Genomic DNA, 22,914 nt, shown 5'->3' with positions numbered 1-22,914 from the left:
AAAACAGCATGTCTAATGTATCAGGCACAGAACACACTGATGAATAATTGAAGGAAATTAACCTTCAAGACTAGAGCATTCAGAAAAACAAGAGCTTTAACTTCTCCAATCCTCTCGTATTTCTGAAGGAATACTTTTATATGGTGCTTCTCATTCAGATATCCCCAAGCAGTTTGATTTTACCAGTGCTGTTTATAGACAGCACTAAAGTGTCACCAATGCTTTTATAGATCTCTCATTCACTCTTCCTTGGAAAACTAGCTCCCTGCCTCTGATTGATGTCCAATTTATATGATCCTGGAGTCTTTTACAGATACTTGAAAAATTAGACAAAATATTACTATTTAAATAGACTAATCCTTGAAGGCAAAACTAATAGTTACAAAGCAAAACCAGACCGTGAAGTCCCTACAAAGTACAAAAATAACTGTACAGATCTGTTGTAGTTTCATTTTTAGTTACACTGACACTGCCATTAACCTACCAACACCACTAAAGACTCCAGTTTAACACATCCCAGCAACCTGTTTGGCAGAGCTGTGCTCACATCCTGGCTTTACAGAAGGGGAACAGGAAGAGAGGCAAACAAGCAAATGGATTTTCAAAGGGTTAGGAGCATCTCAACCACAAGCCTGTATGATTGGGAGGGGGTAACAAAACTGCCCAGCATACGTGGAATTTGGCTTTGAGAAATTACTTCATAGTATGATCCCTTGGTTATCATTTACTGCAGGTGAGTGGCACACAAAAAAACTGCCATCAGCTGAACTGTTTGACTTCTACAGCTTCAACTGATTTGTATGTATTTAGAGACGTGATTCCAGATCAGCATTACCCTAGGTGTGCCTCACTGCAGAGAAAGGTAAACATAGCAGTTTTACTGAAAAGAAATGAAGTATCCTTATGTCTTTATAAGAGACACATCTTTTAAGAGAATGTAACTAATGCAGTCTTACTTACTATGCAAGCTGCATGCACAGAATCTGGATTTTCGGTGTCACCAAGACTGTACTAACCTGCCATACTGTCAACATTTCCAAGAAAAATGCACCAGCACACAGAAGCAGACCCACTAACTCCTGCACATCTGAGCTGTCTCCTTTACATTAGCTATGCAAATTAAATCTCTGGAGAATCCTGCCTTAATTTGGGGTTTGGTTTGTATTTGTTTGTATCAGGCACTTCATTCTTCCCTGTAATTTTCACAACCACACGTAGTTTTGCATAAAAGGAAATTAAAAATACATATTCTTTTTTGTTTGTTTGTTTAAACTTTATTAAATTACGCAGTAAGAACCCATCTCCACACAAGTGTTTCATTTCTGGATTGCAGAGGTATAATACATGAGCCACAGGTGAGTGCATTACCCCTCCCTTCCCCCCAGCTTCCAAGAAACAAAACAGCAGGTACAACACGCTCCTGTTTCTATGGTTCTCCAACAGATTGTTCGTAAGGTTATTTTTAAACTGGAGAAAAATGAAAAGGACCAACAGTGTCAAGTGTCTTGTTCTGCATATGAATGTTCTTCACTGCAACATTCCAACACCTTTCCTTGCGATGCACGGCGCAGAGGGGCAGGAAGCAGCGGCAGTGGAATGCATTTGCACGGGTACTGTTAGATGCAAAGCCTGTGACTTCCCTAGAGGTAATCAGGCAATCAGAGTGCAAGGAAGGCCATGTGACTGTTGAAAACTCCTACACTTCAAAGTGCATGTCCACGAAAAATTGGCAACAGAGGAGAAAGTGAATTCTAAGACCTACTGCGGAGGCAGAGCAGTTAGCATAGTGCAAATACTGAAAGGAACACAAGTTTGCCTGGCATTCATTATGTTATCCGAAAATTACCAGCCAAGCTTCATACTCAGATGAACTGCTGCAAACCCATTCAATTAAATTAATTTTATACCAGTAGTGGGCTTGGCTCAAATCCTTTAGTACTTGGATTTTAACAGAAAAATGCTGTATTTAAAGTGTGTTTTTACTCTGAAAAGTGACTAAAATGGCATAAAGGATCTTCCCCCATTTTGCAGGAACTGTGCATAATGAACTGATGAAGTTCACAGAAAAGAATTTTTTAATACATAACTACACAAATTTATCTGGGTTGAGAATGCCAGTGTGCATTTCTGCTTTAGATATCAGCACCAGTATGATTCTGTAGTTGTAATTGAATTCTGTGGGGTTTATTTGCTCTAAGAAAAGGAAGTTGCCTTTTCCTAAAGGTGTCCCACTTAAAAAAAAGAAGCAAGAAGTCTTTTAGACAACCAGCAGACAAGCAGGACCTCGATCCAAGTAAGATGATGCCATTTTTAGAGAGACTTTTCTGACCATAATCACACTTTGAAAACTGATTAAAAAAAACCTTGGTGGAAGATTCCCTACGGATGCATTACTGAACAACCATCTATAGAAGTAATATGGCAAAGGAAAACTACTTTGCAGAAATCTTTACAGATCTAGCTGAAAAAAAATTGGAGAGTCCTTCATTTCTTGGATTATACGTATACCCCTGTGACGTGAAGCAATAGAATTTACAAGTGTAAACTAAAAGAATTAGGAAAGTGAAGTAAAAGGCATATCACTCTACCTCCATCAGAACATCACTTTATTGTTTATCTGTCATCAACAATGTAAAACTCTACTAGATACTCTATCCTGGTTTTTAAAAAGGTAAAGATTACATTGGTTTAGCTACGTCGTACGAAAGAAACTACAGCAATCACAGTAGAATGAGATTGGAGGGACAATTTGAATTACAAAAAAGTGTACAGTGCAAGCAGAGGGAAGTGCACATTAAATCAAATGCCTGTAGAATTCATTACTTTTAAATGCACAGTGACAATTTTGAGAAACTGTACATAATAGAATCACAAAAATGACTTTAAAATAACCAAAATTACATTTTGCACTTGACCATCCAACTCATAAGTAATCATTGATGTTCTATATTTTCAGTGCTTTTGGAAAAATTGTTTACCAAACAAAATTCAAGTTGTTAATTTGACTAAACTGTGAAGTAGAAGGATTGAAATAAAAAGTATATTGGAAGTACACCTAACCTACAAGAATAAGCCAAGAGGGGTGTATGCAAGGAGAGGCTGGAAGGGAGGAGAGAAAGGAAAGAGGAAAGGGAGAAGAGAACAAAGGCTTTTTCTTCTATCTCAGAAGTTCTTCCAATGCAGCGTATATCTGATGTACAGCTCTTTGCTTTCAGTCCATTTCTGAAGTTTACATTTTGTAGCCTTTTCCCGTACTAACTGGTCGACTCAACCAGCACTGCTGCCACGTAACAAGAGTAACAAGAATCTGAATGCATCAAATCTGCCCTTGCTGTGATTTCTTCATGGCCCCATTTTTCTGTTTTTCTTTGAACAGGGTTCGGTGTTTCCTGAATTGTTCACAGGGTCAGATGGAATTGAGTTCCAAATCACTCTGCGGTTTGTAGCATCCTGATTTCTTTCTGCAGCTGACCCCCAGACACGTTTGCAGTTCTTCCGTAGCAGAAAGACAAACCGTGTTGCTCAAGCGGTGAGCTTTCACCCTTGACCGTGGGGGTTGCAGACCATTGTGTTTAGCGTATCCCTGAGTGCAGCTATCCTGCAGGATTCACTTCCCAGTGCACCGAGATTTCCTAGGTTTCCTCAGATTAAGCCCCAGTATGCATCACCACCGACTGTGGTGCGGCTACGGATGCCTGAGGCCGAGTTGATTCTGGTGGATGTCTGACCTCGCTGAACCAGACCGATCTGCTGTCTCCCTACTCATACCCAGGCAGTCCAACCTTCATACAGCTGAGCCAAGTTATCTAGATTAGTTGCTTCCTTAATCACAAAGTCAACCTATTAAAAAGGTCAAACAAGTAATTAAAAATAAGATAAAATTGTAAAGGTGTTTAAGTGATCTTAGAATTTACTGCTGAATGTCACCTGCAAATGTTTCAGTGGAAGAAAAACTATTGTAACTGTAAACATAACTTTGCACAGTCCACATAAGAAACAGGAATTTGCACTGCAGGGGCAAAAAAAGGTCATACAATCTCAATAATAGCCCCTGTCTGGAAAATAGCTACAACATTCTTAAATTGATATGGACAACTGGGTCCCCTGACTCCACTTCCCAGAGACAGGAGCGTGGCTGTGTTATCTCAGCAAACACAGACAAGTTCTGTCCTTGGACAGCTGTACAGATCTCGTGTTCTCCTTGCCTATCAACAGCTGTGGAACAAATGTTAGCTTACTGAAAGACAAAAGGCAGTTCTATCCAATTCATGACTTTACATAAACCTCCCATATAGAAAACAAAGGCACATGACAGGAAAAAAAAATGAATGCAACAATACAAGGCAGCAGCAAACCTGATTTGCACTGGAATATGTCCCACACCCCAAAAGGAACTTGAAGGCACACTTCAGCACACACATCCTTACTACCACATATTTAAAAAAGCAAGGACCAGCACTGCAATTTTATTACTTTCCACTCACCTGTTCAGCCACAGACATTCTCCTGTTGGGATCCACATCTCGGCCCTCTAACTTGGCTTTGACCCGCTTCCACACGCTAACTGCGTATGAATTCCTTTCCTGCACAGCTAAAGGCACAAAATAAAGTTAATCCAATTTTACATTCCTGCACAGAAAACCACCAAGGCATTTTAGGTTTCTTTGTTGCTGTCAGTGGTGGGATTTTTTTGGTTAGCTTTTTCTGTTTATTTCTTTTAAGGCCTGTATTTACCTTTTCCTGTTTTAGGGTCCCTGGCTGTCTTTTTGGGACTACAAGCAACACTTTTGCCAGTTCCTGGGACTGTGCTTGGAGGAGTATCTGCTGATGTTGCAAGGTTTTTCTGAATTAGCTTTCTTGCATTCTGTGACATCACCTCTGGCTGAGTTTTCTGCCCTGTATTGCTACGTACAGCTGGAAAGAAAGTTTAAAAGCGCTTAAAGTCTTCAAAATAATAATGTATTATAGAGGCAAGAAAAAGCACAATTAAATGTGTATCAAATGCAACTATCACTCCTTCAGAACAAATGCATTTTAAATTTGCATTTTAAACTCCGTGCCAGTTTTCAATCTTAGCATTTTCTAATTTCTTTCACTTCATAAACAAGAAGTTTTATTCCACTGCAAAACATTTGTTTACATTAAGCAAATTTTCATGGGCTCTCAACCTCTATCATTTGTAGGGCAGTTATAAAATGCAATCCTTTTTCTTGATAGAAGTTATAAACCTGTACCTAGTCCCAATATTGACAGTAGAATAATTCTTTAAATAGAAAGGATTTCTCATGAGAAATGCTATTCATGTTTTTAACTGTAATGAAAATTTTGCAGACATGAATGTTTTTGTAGGGTTTCCAAATTAATTCCAAAGTTATCATGTATCTTAATACTAATTTAACAGAAACTACAGTTCAGCTGATACATATGACAGTGTAGAACACCATGTGTTCTAGGTGTTGTGGGGTGAAACCAGATCCCAAAGGCTACGATCAAGCAGTCATTCAGTATTGTATGATGTATTACTTAAATTTTATGGGGTTTTATAATCTTATAGAAGTTGTCCGTATTTCAAAATTTAGTAAGAGCTAAGATCCCCTCTCTAATATCAATTCCTGGTGGTTTCATGTTTGCACTTGTTCAAGTATTACCTGCAGCAAAGGTTGGCTGATATGTAGGAGCAGAAGTTGGGCTTGAGCATTCATTTGATGTATCCGTGACTAAGGGTGATGCAAAACCCACCAGATTATTGTAGACACTAGAAAACATAATGAAATTGATAAATATTCATGCAACTACTTATTGAAAACTCAAAAAGAAAATTAAGTCAAATTTTGCAAAAAGATTTCTGCTTTCTAAGACAACCATCAAGTAGGTGCCTCGTGATGTGTTCCTGCTACATGAAAGCAGACAAGCAAAATGCCTTTTCTCACTTCAGACAAGATGACTTCCTTACCTTTGGCTCTGTGTTTTTAGTTCTTTCAAGGTGGGAGTTATTTCCTGCAGCATTTCAACATGTTCCTGACTGCGGACTTGACCCATAACCTGAACTAATGTAAACAGAACTGTCTGAATATTATCTTGCCACGATTTATATTCGCCCAAGAACTGCCTAACACTATTCTCATAGGGAACATCTTCACCATCTGCCAAAGCTGCTTCTTCATCCTGTAACAAAGGTGTGCAAAAAGGTTAACTGCTATATTTTGGCTGAGAATAAAGTTGAGCATCTCTTAGCCCTTTCAGCCCCTCAGTTTGTCATTTGACTACTAATAACCATAATGTTCAGTAGTTACATTTCAAGAAGGTAAATTCAAAAATGGTAAAACATTTTACTGATTGATTAAAACCCAAGAGAATTTATAAACAAAGTATTTCAACTGCCAATAGAGAGAAAAGGTTCAATTCAACCAAAGCCTGCTTAGCCTAATGTAAGAAAGTTTTATGAATTCTTAAGAGATAAAATTAACTCTATGTCTTGAACTCCATATGCATGAACACATTTCACTATTTCTAGATACTTTAAAAAGCACATAGCTGCAAGTGTTATTTTTCTTAAACTGTATTGACATGAGTTTGAGGAATAAATTTAAGGATGTTTCAGGCATACCTTTGCCATAGCTTTCAGTAGATGTTTGACATCTCCAAGTTGTCTGTTATGACCCGTAAGCACAGTTTTAATACTATCCACCAGATTCTGAATTGTTTCACAAACTGTTTCTATTTGCTGTTCTCTTTCTGTTTGTACTGTTCTCTGGGTAGATATTTCCTGGGTCAACTGCTTGTGAGCTGAGTGAAGCCATTCAGAGCTGCCAATAGGATGTTCAAGACCAGTGCCCTAAAAATAACAGAAACATTTTATCTGTATCCAGAGATAAAATTCAATTACTGTGTAGATGCCGCTGCAAAGTGTTTATCAGCTGACAGCACAAACCCTGTGATCCACACCCCATTTGAAGAGACACATAACACTGACTTAGAATGGAACACAAAACTGAGAACTCCTTACAGGGATTCTATAATGTTTAAGTTTTGCTTTGACCTTTGCTTACCACTCTCTGGAGCAGGCGAAGCTCCAGGTCAGACACTGAGCTGTTGAACTGTGATGCAAAGGAGCACATTTGCTGACAGCGTTTGAGAAGTTCAAATAAAGCAGCATCAAGATTTAAGGCTTCTGCTGTTCTAGTACGTAAACTTTCAAAATGAATGATATTACTGCAAAGGAAAGTGACCTGAAAAATCAAAGCAAGAGTGAGAAAAATTATTCCAATCCAACTGCCTATTATACAAGCTGCATTTTTTTTTCACATCCTTAGAAGTGAGAATTTTAAACACACAGATACTGCTCTGTTACAGTAGCTGTATCATCTCAGGGTCATCCAACCCTGCAGCAATTCTCACAGAGATTATTCATATTGCTTTTCAAGAGGGATTCCCAGAAGTTTTTGGTTATCTATGTTTGGCCTTTAGAGGCAGAGTAGAAAAATATCTTCTACATAAATCTCAAGTAGGAAATGAAGAGTGAATACACTTAGAATCAGTAGTACTGTACTTATCTATAATACCTGACTTGCTCTTTGACTTTCTTTAAGTACAAGGTTTCTTCTTTCAGCAATAGTGGCATCAAAATCTTGCAAGACTGGTGCCAGTGCAGGATTAGCACCTCCTGCCCATTTTAAACGCTGCTCAATACTTGCTTCAAGTGCTGCTAGTTTCTCCTGCATCAGGGAAGAAAAAGAAATCCAAACCCCACTTATATATACATATATACAATCCATACTGATATATATCATTCCAAGTCTAGCTTAAAAAAAAAAATGGATATATAACACATTTTTATGCCCATATATGTGAAATACTGTGATATTCATGATTTGTACACGTTACTTTATGCTGTTTAAAGGTTTATTTTCAGTACACATCACAATTGAGTTTGATTGTTATGGAAAGTAACAGGTCTAGATCTCAACTTGCCATAAAAAAAAAAAACCAGCAAAAGTAAGCACATTTTTAGGCTAAGAACTATATAAAATCATGGAAGTCCTCAATTATTTTGCAAATAATTAAAAAAATTATTACAAATAGTAGCTTTATAACTAAAAAGGGAAATTAAAATTCAGGAAGCTAAACATTATTTATTTTAAACAATTAAACATTCTATAATACCGACACCAAGAAAAGCTAAAAAGCTGAGCCAAGCCACAGTACACAAACCTTCACATACAGAATAATTTTGCACAGATCTACAAAGGAAGCTTCTGACACTTAGCTAGTAAAATTATTTACTATCATTGTAGTAAATTCTAAGGCAGACAAAGAATAGGACCATGAGCACCCTTCAGAAAGAAAGGCACCTTAACAGATTTGTATTTTTCCTCAAAGAGATTTACTGATATTCCAGAGAAAATGTTTTCGATGAGACAGCAAAATCAAACACTGTGACAGATATATCAGACATAATGAAAGAGATCTATTAAACACCCTGACATTTGTGCACAACAGCAAGATAGATAACATAGTTTGAAAGTGGCAGATGATTTTGAAGTTTGTGTTAGAATCACATTTCAATACTTGGGTGAACAAACCTCCCCAAAACAGTCATACCTGTACTGTTGCAATCGAAGCTTCAATCTGACTGAGTGTGTGAAGTTTCTTTTTCATGCTGGCTAAAATTGCAGAGCGAGGTGGAGGAGTGACAGAAATAGCTTGGGGGCGACTGATGAGGAGATCTTCATGCTGCCACTTTAAGAAGGTAACAGCAACACTCGGTTATCAGAACTGCTCAGCACAAAAGACTTTGCTTCATAAGCAGCAATTCTAGTGCTCTGGTACATTTTATGAGTAAGGCCATTTAAAAGGGCTGCATGTCAGATGATACCAGCATGGCTGGTATCTAAGTCCTTAGAGAGCGTTAAATTATACAAGAAGTTGTAAATTATGTTCTGCTGGCTTGGATGTTCGTACCATTAAACAGTCACTAACTTACTAAAAGTGATTTACACACATTTTTTTGAACTGAAGGAAAAGCCATCAATATTAAGAAACAATTCATTTGTGATGCATTAAAATCAATACAACTTTGTTCACCAGTCTATGGAATGGTTTATTAACTGACAACAGAGAAAGCCTCGTCCCTTAACCTACAAATCACTATAAAATCAAGAGCACTGACACTACAATACAACTGGATACCCAGTGTACAGTTCAAGGTACACAATGGCATTTATTTAAGGCCTCAGAAGAGCATTTTTCAGGATTGATAATGCTATTTATATTTTTTGATGAGGCAAACAGTGGAGCAAGGACACAGTTAATGCATTAAAACTTTGAAGGAAAGATACAAGACGACATTCAGCAATGCATGCTGTTTTAAGCAATCTTCTCCCTTAAAGTCATAATCTGTTTGGAAAACAGAGGGAGAATGGGACAGCATTGGTAGTAAGAAAGCCAGTGAATGACCTATTTTCTAAGAAATGACTTAATGGCTATTGAAAAAAAAAATTACACATATTGACTCAAAAATAATTTATACATTGCCAGATTTGCTTCTTATGAAGCAGCTAGTCTTGAAAAGGAGGTAGCTTTAACACTTTTTTTCCATGTATATTTACAGCATAATTTAAAACCAAAACAGAGGACATTAAAATACTCTAGAACTTATGCAACAAAATATAAGGTTTTGTTGAGCTCAGACACCCTAACCCACGCTCACTTTCCACAGACACAATCCAGAAACAAACAGCCCTGGGCTGTGACCTTACCTGGAACATGGCAATGTGCAGCTGCACTCTCTGCAGACTGGTCTTGCAAGAAGAAATACTGGTCTCAAGTCTGCGCACCAAGTCGTGCTTCTTCCACGCGGTGTCGTAGGAACTCGCCAGAACTGTCGCCCTGTTCATCACCAACTGGGAGAACTTCCCAATCTGGATGTTGTGCTCCACAGCTTTCTTGCACAGGTCATCCACAGAAACTTTGCTTTCTGCTCCAAAGTCTTTAGCCTCTACCTGAGCAATGATATCAACACCCAAAGCGCTGATGAAGCTGCACAAAGTCAGTCCCAAAGCTTGATTTGGAAGGCCAATTAAAAGCTGCCTCACAAAGTCTGCTGTAAAAGCCTTAATTGGTTTGGCCATTTGATCTTCACTAAAACAAGAGTTCCTGTAAAGGGCTTTCACATTGACAATTTGAACAGGTCCATTTACTGCATTCTGGTCTTCAAGTGAACTGATTCCTTTTAAAGGAAAGAAATAGTATTTTTGTTATAAAAAAATATTTGAAGCACCTAGAAAAATATTACTCAACTTATAAACACAGATCACAGGAATTTATTTTGAATTTCTGCATCCTTGACATATATGAAGGGTTAAGTTACAGTAAAAGTGCCCATTTTATGTTCTGAACAGGATGAGAAGTGGATAAAGCCATACTCAATATTTGGTAACATTTATTTACCTGACAGTGTTTTAGAAAAGGTACCACAGAGCCTGAAAAATTCTTTAATTGTTTGCAGTCTCTTCAGAAAGAAAATTTCCTCTAGAACTTGCCGATTATTGTCATCATCAAAGAAGTTCACCTGGGTGCTGCGGGCTTCCCTAATTATGTCAATCTTACGCCAAGCAAGAGGTATCTCCATCTTGTTTAGCTAAGCAATATAAAGGAAATAAATTAGGTTTGCTTTTACAAAAGCTTCCTATTTTTGACTCAAAGAGTACCCTAAAAAGAACAGATCCATACCTTTTCAATCAATAAACCAAATGCAGTTTCCACTTGAGCAAACATTCCATCAAAAGCTACCAAAAGCATCTGACCAGCTGACATTTTGGGAGTTTCATCAACTGAACCATTTCTCGGCTGAATCAGTTCACCATACTGAGCATGAAGTACTCTTAAAAGAAAAAAAAAAGTAAAAAGGAAGTTTATATGGTTTTGCTTAGTCCCCAGTAAACAGGATTTTTTTAAGCTGATTGATCCCACAGATAGAAGAGATTGGAATTAAGATGCACCTGCACAAGGTGAAATTTTTGCAGGCTTTTCCCACCCTCCCTGCCCTGTTTCCACATGAATCCCAATGCTGGTCTCGAGAACAGCTAAGGATACCATATAAGACAAGATCGTATTAGAGGACCACCTACAAAGCTATAAATAATATAGCTATATATTTTATAATAGCCTTAAAATACAGGTAGAAGATACAGACTGTATTTCCTATGAGCATGTTAAAGTTATGAATAGCTAGAGAGGCACATATCACCTTTCCTTCCTTGTAAACCAAGCACTGGTTTTATAACATGCACATATATAACTGACAGGAGTGTGGGGTAAATGGTGGAGGGTGAGGTCTCAGGGTATGGCTGAGACAGTTTAACAGCTGGGTGCTCCTGAAGGGTGGTCTCATCCCCTCCTTCCCTCATGTCACTTTTGACCCTCAACTAACAGGCTGAGCAGGCTTGCCAATTAGTAAACCAGGAAGAAAACTAATCTAAGAGAAACAAGGTAAATTGTTTTCAGTGGGTACAGCCTTGGCTGTACTGCTGATGGAGCCACCACAACTGGCTCAAAGGAAGCTTTGGAATTGGCTCAGTTGTGTACCAAGCACTTCCCCAGAAAGGCACTGTCCCACATTACAAGATGCACAAGTCTTTTTGTTTGTCTGGGGTTGTGTTTGTTTGCATTTTGGTTTTTTAATCAAGTCACTGACTCATTATGCAAAAGCTGCTCATCAAACCTCCTGATGAGGAGTGCCATGGTTACAAGCTCTCCCTTCCATAGGTTCCTCCCACAAACTAATGAACCAGCTCCTATTTTTAGCATCCTTTAACCTTAAATATAAAATCACAGCAACATATTTTGGAACAAGGTGACTACCATAACTCAGCTTTAAGCAGATGTAAGTGTAAATTGCCATAGCTCCCTGTTTCTGTGTATCTATGTGGATAAACACACAAACTCAGAGGAAAACAGTGCATTTCAGACACTGCACTTTGCTTAATGGTATTCTTGGGAAAAAAAGCCTATATATATCAAACAATAAATTTACACAAACTAATGTTCTGCAGTCTTCATTCTCTCACACATGAACTAAAAAAAAAAAAAAGGGGATTTACCTTGCAACATCAATGTAATGAGTATGTGTTTCTTCCTCTAGACCCATAGCAGCATTTCGTAAGTAGGCTTGAAGAGATTCAACCAGTGTTTGCAAAGGGACTCCATCAGTTGTTTGCTCTATAAGATTATCCAATTCATGGAGCATACTTTCTAAAGTATACTCTCCTTTCATTAAGCACCTGAGTGCTTCAGGAAAAATGATTTGTCGGAAGTTTGAGTTCAATTCCTGTTGGGGAATAAATATGAAAACATAAGAAATTTTCCTCCCTCAGGAAATATCATATGCAATATTTTTGTCATTTTAGCATTACACCACGCTGCAGCAGGTATTATCTAAAATATAACATGATGTTGGTCAGCCAAGAGTCAGAAGTCTGCTTTTTAACTTTAAAGAAATCAGGAATACATTAGACCCTGTACAAACCCAAAGGCTTGACATTTGTAGCAATGTAGCAACAACTATCTCCACAGCACCAGCTGCAGTACCTTACAGCAATCCTCAGCAGAGGCTTGGTGGCACATAGATCATTTTGTAAATCAATTTCAGCAAACTGTGCAGCTTTTCTTTTCCATTACATAACTATGAGTGAATTAAATTATTTACTGAATTTATGATTTGCTAAACTCATTGGAGTAGGCAAGGGAAAAGAATTAGAAATTCGCCAGGTAGTGATAATTTTGCTGGGGTCCTACTAACACCACAGGAATCAATGCAGGGAAGGAAAACAGTACTTCAAATGACATAGAGCAATTTCCCCCAAGTAGAATGCACCAGAGGGATAAAATCAGATAGAGAAAGAACCAACACGCTCTGCCTCCAAAATGAGACAAAATACAACAAAAAGACTGGTTATCTTGACTGCTCAGGGAGTTGCACCTTTGATAAGAGCTCACATGAAGGACAGCAATGTGTGGGTGAAAGATCTCCACTGCAATGCGATGAAACTGCCATGCACGTTTCTGAAACAGTTCTGAAATGTCACTACTTCAAAGATGGAAGAAACAAAGTGATGAAAATCCCAATGTACTTACACAGCTTGGTAGGAGAATACTTTTCAAATACAACACAGTGTAACCAAAAGCCTTAAAAAGCCATTTACATCAGCCACAGTTTATAAGTCACATCAGTCTTCAGCAGATATTTTACTCAAGCTGCCATTGATGGGTTTTTTTGTTTGTTTCATTAACATGCAAACATTTCTAAACCACAAAATTAAAAATGTCTTTTTCTCCTTCCCAATCTTGGAGATAGGGGGCTGTACAACAGGTTTTCAGAATTTGTTTGAAACTACTTGTTTCAGGCAAAAATAATCACAGAATATTCTGAGTTGGAAGGGACCCACAAGGATCACCAAGTCCAACTCTTAAGTGAATGGCCCATACAGGGATCAAACCCACAACCCTGGTGTTATTAACACCACGCTCTAATCAACTGAGCTAATCTCAGGGTTAGAGTAGGTTTAAAAGGAGCAGAAAACAAAAAAATTGCAATGTGAACAGTTTGGGAGTTGTTCTGGACTGCCAGCAACAGAGCAAAAGAATGAAAACACGACATGAAGCTAGTTTGTCTATAAATCTGATACTAACTGCTTCCTCGTGGTTACTTACTTGACAGCAGTTTTTACAATATATCATGTATAGATCAAAACAGTTTCTTTCAAACAAATAAAAATGTAAACAGCAGTAGCAAATGCCTGTTCAGCTCAGCCAAATACAGCAATCAAGACTAAGATTTAATAAAAAAAAACTCAGCAGCATCATAAACAAACATTTAGCCCTTTAAGGAAGAATCTATTAAAAATGGCTTAGTTGAAGTCTTGAATGTTGGGGGGAAAGGTAACATAAAAGTATCACCTGAAGTGAGATATAGACTCCATTTGCCAAGTGAACAGCTTCTGATGCTTCAATGGGGTTTGGAATGTCCAAGTCCTGAGGTACAAGATGACACTGCTTCAGCAACTGCACAAGGCACGTAACATTCCCACTCATGCTGCAAAGCTCCTCCAAGAACCAGGCTCCGTCTCTTGAAGTCAAATCAACCAGCTGCTCTCCAGCACTCGATGCTGCACCTTCCATCATCAGATTTCGCCTAGGTGAATCACGACACTTAGACAGCGTGCCTGCTGTTGCACTCTTCACATAATTACATCACTTGAATATTCCTTGTCTCACACAAGCTCACCAAGTTTCACAAGAGGGAACTCACCTTGTCAGCGCACACAGAGCGGAGATGATAACACTGGCCAAGCTCAGCGAGCCCTCCTCTCCGTTTTCGTGAAGGAAAACTTTTATGCACCGTTCGATTTCTTTGAGCTGCTCTTCACAAACAGGCACAGTGACTGCCTCCTGCTTCAGACGCTCCACCTGCCGGATCAGCCTGTTGTTGATATCAGCTGCATAGCGCTGCAGGGTCATTTCCGTGGCAGTTATGAACTGGCACATGCTCGGAGGGGGCTGAGGAGCATACTGCATTTCATACCTGCAAAGCAAAAGCAAAAGGACAGAATTTTCTTTTCTCAAGTACTAGCTAACTGCATTCTTCTCTGCAGATGGGAAAAATAGTCTGTGTAAGACAAATACTCTCCTTGCAAAAGCATTTATTTTAATTAGAAAATTAGGACAATAGCTTGAAAATTTTTTTGAACAATGCACTATTCTGTTGACTTACTTCCTGAAGATATCCTGACAACGCTCTATTGTCATGTTACAAATGAGTTCTTCCATCCAGGTTTTCCACTGCTCTATTCGGTGCTTCTGAAACACAGCTTTTGGATACTGCAGAGCAACTGTTGCATAGTTGTGCAATTGTTCCAGACACCCACGTAACACGGATCTTCTCTGCTGGAGAAGAGCACCAACTTCTCCTTCCAGTTGTTCACACTGACTGATTAGATGTGCCTGGCCTGCATTTTGCAGAAATGCTGTTGCTGGGACATAACTTGGAGGACCTTTTAAGAAAGATGGTTAAAAAATAAGATGCATCTCTGAAGCACACACGTTTTATAGCATACAAACACTGAGCTCTAACACCTTTTCAAAAATATTCTTTTACTTATGATAAAGGAAGCATGGAGAATTCATACTGAGAATTTTGAGCACAAGGTGAGAGAATCATCTCATGCCCAGAGTGAAGACCAGCACAGACAGACAAGTTCCTTCAGACAGCTTGGCACAGAAATCTTGAAGTACTCTAAGTCACCGTCTGAAGAAGCCCCTTTCTTTTCATTTATTACATACAGGTCCTTGCCTTTAAGTTAGAGGATACTCATAATGCCTCCTTGATACTGAACTCTAGTTGTTTTCAAACCATTAAAAACACGCTCACAAATACGGTTTTATACCTAGATCCATTTGTGTGCTAATTTCTTGAAGGAGACTTGCAAGTTGGGTTGCCTCTAAGTTACTGAAAGCAGTTTGGTAATGTGTTATCCACTGCTCAAACTCATTCAGCTTCACTTGGATTGCTTCCTGGACAGCTCTCTGTTGAGACTGCAACTGTGTGTGCTCAGAATACCTGAAATTATTGAAGCCACAGAATCAAGTAACTACTACAAGAAAAAGAGTACTTAATGCTATAGAAAACATAACCATATCAAACAATACAACTACTGGGTTGACCAGAAAATGAATATATTCTCACCAATTACATAAAAGTAACGTTACATTAATAACTGTTTCCCTACAATATAATTAATGCATGTGCATATTCATGCAATTCTGGAATCCTTCATCAATTTCAAATAGCCTTCAAAAATAACTTAGATGAAAAGATGTTTCTGCTATTGCAGGAGCTGCCTTATGTGGATTATTCTGATAGAACACCGCATTCAGCACACCTGAGGGTCAGCTTGGACTAGCACAGGTTACATTGATGTAGTATCAGGTGCAGGACATATATGTGATTATTCAGAAGGAAAATGGTTTCAGTAGTTCTTCTTACAATAAGCAGGTCACTCCTTGTACAGAACAGCTTTTACCCGGCTATTCACCTCTCTCATATATACACATTTCTAACATGTAACCCATAAGTACATTACTAAAACACCAACTGTATTGAACTGTGAGACTCCTGCCAGAATTCCTGGCTCCTCTGTACCTGTGCTGAAGCGTGTGGGAGGGATGGTCCACTCCTTCTGCACCTTCCAGAAATTCTATCTCTTCCAGTAGTTTTCCTTGCAACTTTTCTACATCTGTCAACTGCTCTTGCAGGTTCAGATACTCTTCTAAGCTACTGTCCAATTTTGGCAGCACAGCAAGCATTTCATCCCTATTCTTAAACCAGTTAACCTGTAAACAAAACACAGATATTACAGAACTGCACTTAAATCAAGCAGGTAAGAGAAAGTAAGATATGGCAGAACTTAATCCTTCCATGAATACTGTTCATCTAGGACTGCTTCCAGTGCTACAAGTGCTAAATCTTCACAGACATTCTTTATTTAGACTGCTCTCTAAGCCTCTATTTTTATTCCCCTAGCCCAGATGCAGCCAAAACATCAAAACATGTTTTACAATTAAGCATGCAGAAACTGAAAATTAAATACTTGCAAGTTTAATATAAGCACTTCCCTTAATAGAAACTCAATTTAGCTCAATAATATTTCTAATAAATGACCATATCTCCCACCATCCCCCAAATACAAATAAATGAAATTAAAGCACAGGCCTAGTTTGGTTTTAAAGTAGAAAATGAATGTAGTAAATGCACCTTTATCTCCGCCACCCTCGAAGAGAAGAGACTGCGTGTAATATCTCTTTCCATTTCCCTTTTGCTCTGTTTGTTTTCAGCCTGCTGGCCACCACCACCATAGACAGCTCCAGCAAATCCTGCTTCACCTCCAGCTGTCCAGTCAACCAGTGGATCATAAACAAAAGCTTCAAGCAACGTGAGCAAAGTCTCTCTCCCACGGCGCATGATATGAAGGACCTGTGTCACATTTTAAACACTCATTCTGATTCTGCAATTATCCTCATAGAACAGTGGAAATTTAGATGCAAAATACTGTACTTGAGTAGGTACAGAAATCTGTAACATATCCTTAACCACTATGGAGGCAGGAAGAACACCACAGTATGTACAAATGCAGCTAAGCCTGTAGGAACGTCACCAAAATTCAAGACTGCATTCTAACCTTCCACACAAACTCTATACATCAGCTACAGACACTTGAAGAAGAAAACTCTCCCTTGCTCAGAGCATTTTTCTTTTTAAAAATATATCTCGTTATAAAGGATGAGTCTCAAAGAGGGTAAGCAAAACATCACAAAGAAAAGATTCAGGAAAAATATAACATTTTATATCTAGAGCTAGAAGTTTCCCCTTTCCCCCTAAATCATAGCTGTACCACTACTCGAATGTGTGACATGCAAGTATCTGACATTCTCATGTTTCTTAAATACCTATCATAGGATATATCTAAAATAAGTCCAATAAAAATCACAGCAGAAAAGGTGAAGGCTTTATAAACCAGCAGCAGAAAAGTTGTAACACAGTATTTGGCAAGTGATAGCCCTTAGTTTTCATGTTTCCTAACGTACCTGTTCACAAGAAAGCCTGAAAACCCCTTCTACTCCTGTAACTCCAAGTGCTGTTTCAATATTGTGCGTCATCCGGAATGGAACCTTCTCCGGAACCCGAAGGCTCTTCCCTTTAAGATAAAAATTTAAGTTGTTTCTTTTAATGAGCAAGAAGGGAAACCTTTTATTTGAATAACATAGAGCATTTTTTAAATTACCTTTTTCAAAGCAAACATTATAATCTATGTGGACAACTTCTCCTGTAGTCATATCTATAAGAACATTATCCAGATGTCTGTCTCCAAGACCAATGATGTAGCCAACCATGGACATAACTGCAGTGGATCTTGCATACGACTTTAAAGAGAGTTTCAGGAAAAAATTATTTGTGGGAATCCTCTGCCAACACATTGGACTGACTACCATCTTAAAACAGTATTTTAAGTGTAAGTGTAAGACAAATCAAACCCAACTTATTCCAAGCAGTTTTCTATTTGTTGTTTGATGATATCTTACAAGAGTTTTCATGTCTTAGGCTGATAATTCTAGTACAATAATGTAGAGTTAATTAGGTCTATACCCACTTTTTAATTCCAGATGGTACAACTGCCAACATTTCCTGTTACATCCAACATTAGCAGTGCTAGCTCTCCAAACTCACAAGTATCACTGCTTGCACACATCTTGGTCATTTGTTGCCCCTCATCCCATTAAAATCACAGCCTCTCAAAGGTAAAATACAGTTGTCATAACTCACCTGTGTAACTCTCCACCATTCATCTGGTGTGGTACATGATGACCAGAGCTCCTTAGCAAGGAGATTTGGGGGAGTTGCTTCCATCAGTTCTTCCAGAACAGCCCTCATGACATTCAAGGGCCAGTCACGACGTGACACGTCAAGACTAAGCCCGACTGCCTTTAAAGCAGGTCCAATTTTACTGTAGTAAAGTTCACTGGGTCTAGGCACTATTCCAGGATTCTGAGGACTCTGGTAAGAGTCCTGAGCCTAGAAGAGGTAAAAAGAGTAATTTATGTATTGCAACTCATTATCACACAAAAGTATCCCAAATTCAGTTTTGGTGAGAATGAAAAATGAAATCAACGTCTCTACTGAGGATGATTTTTACAGCTCAAGAGAATTCTTTCAAAATTCAATAGTTAAAGTCTTTGTAAAATCAAAACACATTGTTTTGGCCTAACTCTACTCTTACCAGAGTAAATCCCAAAAATATAACTGTAAATTCTGTATTTAAAATGAAACGAGGAGGAGAAAACAAGATATGGAACTAAAATAATTTTAACCAAGGATAATTCTATTTGTAGAGAACAATTCTCTTTGAATTACTATGCCAGAACAGCATATTCATGTTACACACTGTAATTATATATAAAGACAATTTCATTGACTTCTGGTGAAATCATTATGATGAACAAAACACAATCCTTGTAAGACTACGCGATTTAGAACTGCAAAGCAATCAAAATAGATGTTCCCCTTCTGACTTGATCTACTTATCATAAAAACACAGTAGCTACCTTTTGTGCTTGCAAAGCAGCTTCACGCTGTTGCCAGCGCTTGTAGAGACCAAACAAAGGTGTAGCTCCATCCACCCACTGGATCAGGCCTGACCTTGTTCCCAGAGGTGTCACAGAGTAGTGCCTTGCATGGAACCTTGGGGTCTCTTGGCGGTTAATAGTAGCAAACATGGTGTTCACGATTGATAAGAACTGCATGATCCTTTCATCTAGATGCAAGTCTTCCAAGCCTGCAACAAATTTGTTTAAAATTTAGTTTCTTCCAGAGGAAAAAAAAATAAAAAAAAAATCTTCTCCTAGAGCCCAAAATTCAGCATTTTTTAAGTTACTTTATTTCAGACTATGAATATCTTTATGAATTATGTAGATTAAGCATGAGTTGTTAAGCCTAAATCTAAATATTTACATGGCATTTACCTACTAGAATCACCAGTTTATGCCAGCCCACTCTGTCAGAGATACACACAATAGTTACTAACATAACATAACTAACATAACAGTTACTAACATAACATAACATTTCAGGAAAGGCAAGAAGTCTCTAAAGTTCTCTTTTAAGTGCTACCTTAAGCTTCTGAAAAATTGCATCCAGCTAATCCAATCAACATGCAAGCAGGACACTGCTTCTGATGAAGGCCTTATAAAGAAGAGATTTGAAACACTCCAGACTTACAGCTTCACAAGGCAAAATTCCTTGAAAATGTTTGGTGAAGTAGGAGGTAGAGAAGAAAGAGAGAGAGAGCAAATGCTTCAAACTCCCCTTTCTCCGTATCATTCAGGTAGATAAAACAGAAGTTGCACCGTGCAATCTTCCTGCCTTTAAGACAGTCTAATTTATAACAAGAGGCAGTGCCTTGTATGAGAAAAATGCAATTACTTACCTTTGAACAGGTAGGGATAGTTCTTCCCATCTGAACCCAGGAAAAGCAGCTTTTTAGGTTTCGTTTTGGTAGGTAGGATTGTGATGGTGCTGCCCACACTGTGAATTGTGACTGTGTCCCTGGTAGATACTTCTCCAGGAAGTGCTATTTCAGTGTTCATCATGGCAGCCAACCAAGGACTGATTTCTTCAAGTCGTAAGAGGTAACTGGCCCGTTTCTGTGCTCTTTGCTGCAAACTTAGCATAACCTATTCCAAAGAAAGTTTATTCTTTTAAGGAAAGGTTCACCTCAACAGCATTAAAAAACAAAACCACCCCCAAACCAGACTTAATGGTGGTCATTTCCAGAAAGCAGAGAGATTTTTCTTAAATTCCCTTCCGCCCTTTCCACCCTATTGATCCAGATACAGTTTAGGATGAAGATTACAAAAACTAAAAAACATTCTTTATACAGCAAATATACCCTGTGTAGTGATAAACACCGAAGTCACAACAAATCATGCTCCTCCAGAGGTTTGCTTCTGCTTGACAAATATTTGAGCTGTGGTTAAAGACAGCAGCATTCAGCAACCTCCTGTTGATGTATCTGCATGTTGTTTGTTCTGCAAAGCAGAGGGGAAGTACAGGGAAAAGTCTAGCAAGACTTTTAAAAACCACCAGACTGGCTCTGCATAGCTGAGTGAATATTTTGTTTCCCTTCAGACCCACAAAAAACTAAGACAAGATCACATAATTGACAAAGTACCCTGGGAAGGGTTGATCATTTGAAAGTTGCTGCATAGCTGGAGGAATATGCTTAGATAACCAGAGAATTAACTTGATAAAATTTAAATGCACTAAACTCAAATGGCATACTTTCAGAAAAATGGTATTAAAAAAAAAAACCCTCTGCTCCCAGAACTAACAGAATCCCAGACAGCAGAAGATGAAAGATTTGAAAAACAAAATTATTTCACTGGATAGAAATGCAATAACAGACAGTCAACAGGACTTCCTAGAAGCAAAAATTACTGTGCTTTAGTGTCCAGGGTGCCTACGCTGAGAAGACAAAGTTTCAGGCTGCAATTCTGATACGGTAAGAGAACAGGAGAAGGAGAGGGTCAAGCAAAAGGTGCAGCAAGAGCAGAAAGTCTCTACATTGTGCTCGTCATCTGTGCATATAATACCTCTTTAAATGGGAGCCAGCTGCTTCCAGGTTTAGCAGGATTCAAAGGATTCTTAAGTTTCTCTAGTGCATTTTCGATTGCATCTCCATAGTTATCCTGAAACCACTTCTCATGAGGAGTTTCTGCAGGAGCTGCAGTGATGCTCCGCACGTGTTCCAAAGCAAACACGATGGGCTTCATCAGAGCTGTGTGCTTCTCACGCATGATTGCGATTTTCTCCTCTCTGTTATAAAAAAAACACACCAAAATTTCTTCTTAACACCATAAAACCAAGTTACCTCATCATCAGAGCATTAAAATAACAACAGAAGAGATATTGAAGAATTCACGAAAATCACTACATCTCTAAAATGAGGTCTTCAAGGATGATCATATTAAAAGGAAGAGTATTTCATTCCACATTGAATGCAGTGCTCCTCTGAACCACACTTTTTTTTCTTTTCTTTTTTTCCCTTTTTTTTTTAAATGAAACATTTGATCTGAGTTCTTCATCATTGGAAACGCTGATGAGAAGCTCTGAGCAGAAACCACTCTAAACAACTGATTGCCTTTAAGAAAAGAGCTCTTTACTACTACTTCTTGAGGATGTACCACACTATAAAGAAGGGGAAGAGAGATTTAGATCATTTTGTTCTCCCACTTCATGTTAGACCTGACAAAAGGGTTCAAGAGGCATTCTTAACCTTAGCCAGGCTGCCCAGTGAATGGATCAACACTGAAAACTAAAAGTAGAATAAAACATTCTGTTTACTCCAAACATCTGTATTTACAGTAACCTCTAAATAGATTATACCCTTCAACATGCTTGTCCTCATTTCATCTGACTTGGAAATCAAGAACTACAGGATCTCATAATCCCCAACTTAATGTGCATTGGGTTTAACACATTATTACTAAAGAAATCCCAACATGGATTTACAGGTAGACTGTTGCTGTTTCTCATCTGATTAGAGTACAAGCTGTAACATCAAAATGTTTTGAAATAGGGCTGCAAGCTTACAAAGCAGCAGCTGGGATAGTATGAACTCAGGAGCAATACCACTGCTGGTTGGTTGGACTGTATGCCTCCCAAGAACAAACAGTTGTTATGTTGTCATCTGAATTACTGACAAAGACATACTTCCGGAGAGTGTTGTTGTTTTGGACCCTCTTGACTTCATCTTCCAGTTGCTGAATCCGTCTGAGGACATACATGTGCTGCTGCAGTAAAACTCCCAACCAAAGCTCATCCCAAAGAACTGTAACTCTGCGCAGCTCAGCCACCAGCATCTGAACCTGTATAAAACAAGATTCGCTTCTTTTAAAAGAGCTAGTATTCAGACTTATTTTTGTAGATGAACAAGTTGAAAAAAGATGACTGCCTAAAGCAAAGAAACACCAAACTTTCAGTAGCCCAACCCCCAAGATGAACAAATTCCATATTTTGTCGTTCAAGTGCCCAAATAGTGTTCATTTGGATTATTCACCTGCAATACCATCGTTGGATTTGCAGCAGAGAGTTTCTCCACAATTTTGCTGTAGCAATCTTGCATCATTGCTTGATCTTCATTTAATCCAGCTTTTGTATCGTCTTTACTACTTTCTTGGGAAGCTGGGGTGCTCCCTCCATCACATTCCCCACCCAACAGTTCTTCTCCTTGAATATTACCAAGCAAAGTAGGGATGGCAGAAGGCAGCTTGTTCCCTAAATTAAAAACAGATGTTAAAGTATTA

The 22,914-nt window shown here is 38.5% G+C and overlaps 2 protein-coding genes across 3 annotated transcripts in view; one reads left to right on the top strand and one right to left on the bottom strand.

Annotated features, from left to right (window-relative positions):
- The window catches only part of XYLT1 (xylosyltransferase 1), a 597,640-nt gene that overhangs the window by 444,259 nt on the left and 130,467 nt on the right, over positions 1-22,914 (top strand). The gene's annotated exons all lie outside the window — the stretch shown is intronic.
- SMG1 (SMG1 nonsense mediated mRNA decay associated PI3K related kinase) overlaps positions 1,594-22,914 on the bottom strand; it is a 65,527-nt gene continuing 44,206 nt past the window's right edge. For both annotated transcript variants that reach the window (XM_051774270.1, XM_051774333.1), the window contains 27 exons: positions 22,668-22,885; positions 22,322-22,476; positions 21,202-21,424; positions 20,037-20,283; positions 19,156-19,385; positions 18,377-18,625; positions 17,838-17,976; positions 17,641-17,750; positions 16,811-17,029; positions 16,199-16,389; positions 15,444-15,616; positions 14,771-15,050; positions 14,309-14,581; positions 13,957-14,191; positions 12,102-12,328; positions 10,732-10,882; positions 10,450-10,639; positions 9,759-10,228; positions 8,602-8,739; positions 7,563-7,715; positions 7,050-7,229; positions 6,608-6,835; positions 5,954-6,165; positions 5,649-5,755; positions 4,735-4,914; positions 4,485-4,591; positions 1,594-3,840 (listed from right to left, as the gene is read on the bottom strand). In XM_051774270.1, the coding sequence (XP_051630230.1) occupies positions 3,763-3,840; positions 4,485-4,591; positions 4,735-4,914; positions 5,649-5,755; positions 5,954-6,165; positions 6,608-6,835; positions 7,050-7,229; positions 7,563-7,715; positions 8,602-8,739; positions 9,759-10,228; positions 10,450-10,639; positions 10,732-10,882; positions 12,102-12,328; positions 13,957-14,191; positions 14,309-14,581; positions 14,771-15,050; positions 15,444-15,616; positions 16,199-16,389; positions 16,811-17,029; positions 17,641-17,750; positions 17,838-17,976; positions 18,377-18,625; positions 19,156-19,385; positions 20,037-20,283; positions 21,202-21,424; positions 22,322-22,476; positions 22,668-22,885 (5,363 nt within the window). In that variant the 3' untranslated portion in view covers positions 1,594-3,762. The remainder of the gene's footprint in view (positions 3,841-4,484; positions 4,592-4,734; positions 4,915-5,648; positions 5,756-5,953; positions 6,166-6,607; positions 6,836-7,049; positions 7,230-7,562; positions 7,716-8,601; positions 8,740-9,758; positions 10,229-10,449; positions 10,640-10,731; positions 10,883-12,101; positions 12,329-13,956; positions 14,192-14,308; positions 14,582-14,770; positions 15,051-15,443; positions 15,617-16,198; positions 16,390-16,810; positions 17,030-17,640; positions 17,751-17,837; positions 17,977-18,376; positions 18,626-19,155; positions 19,386-20,036; positions 20,284-21,201; positions 21,425-22,321; positions 22,477-22,667; positions 22,886-22,914) is intronic.

The sequence above is a fragment of the Manacus candei genome, unplaced genomic scaffold (genome assembly GCF_025592945.1).
Source record: "Manacus candei isolate 608988 ecotype Guabito, Panama unplaced genomic scaffold, ASM2559294v1 h1tg000002l, whole genome shotgun sequence".
Lineage (NCBI taxonomy): Eukaryota > Metazoa > Chordata > Aves > Passeriformes > Pipridae > Manacus > Manacus candei.
The sequence above is the reverse complement of the archived record's forward strand: the minus strand, read 5'-3'. Positions and strand labels throughout refer to the sequence as shown.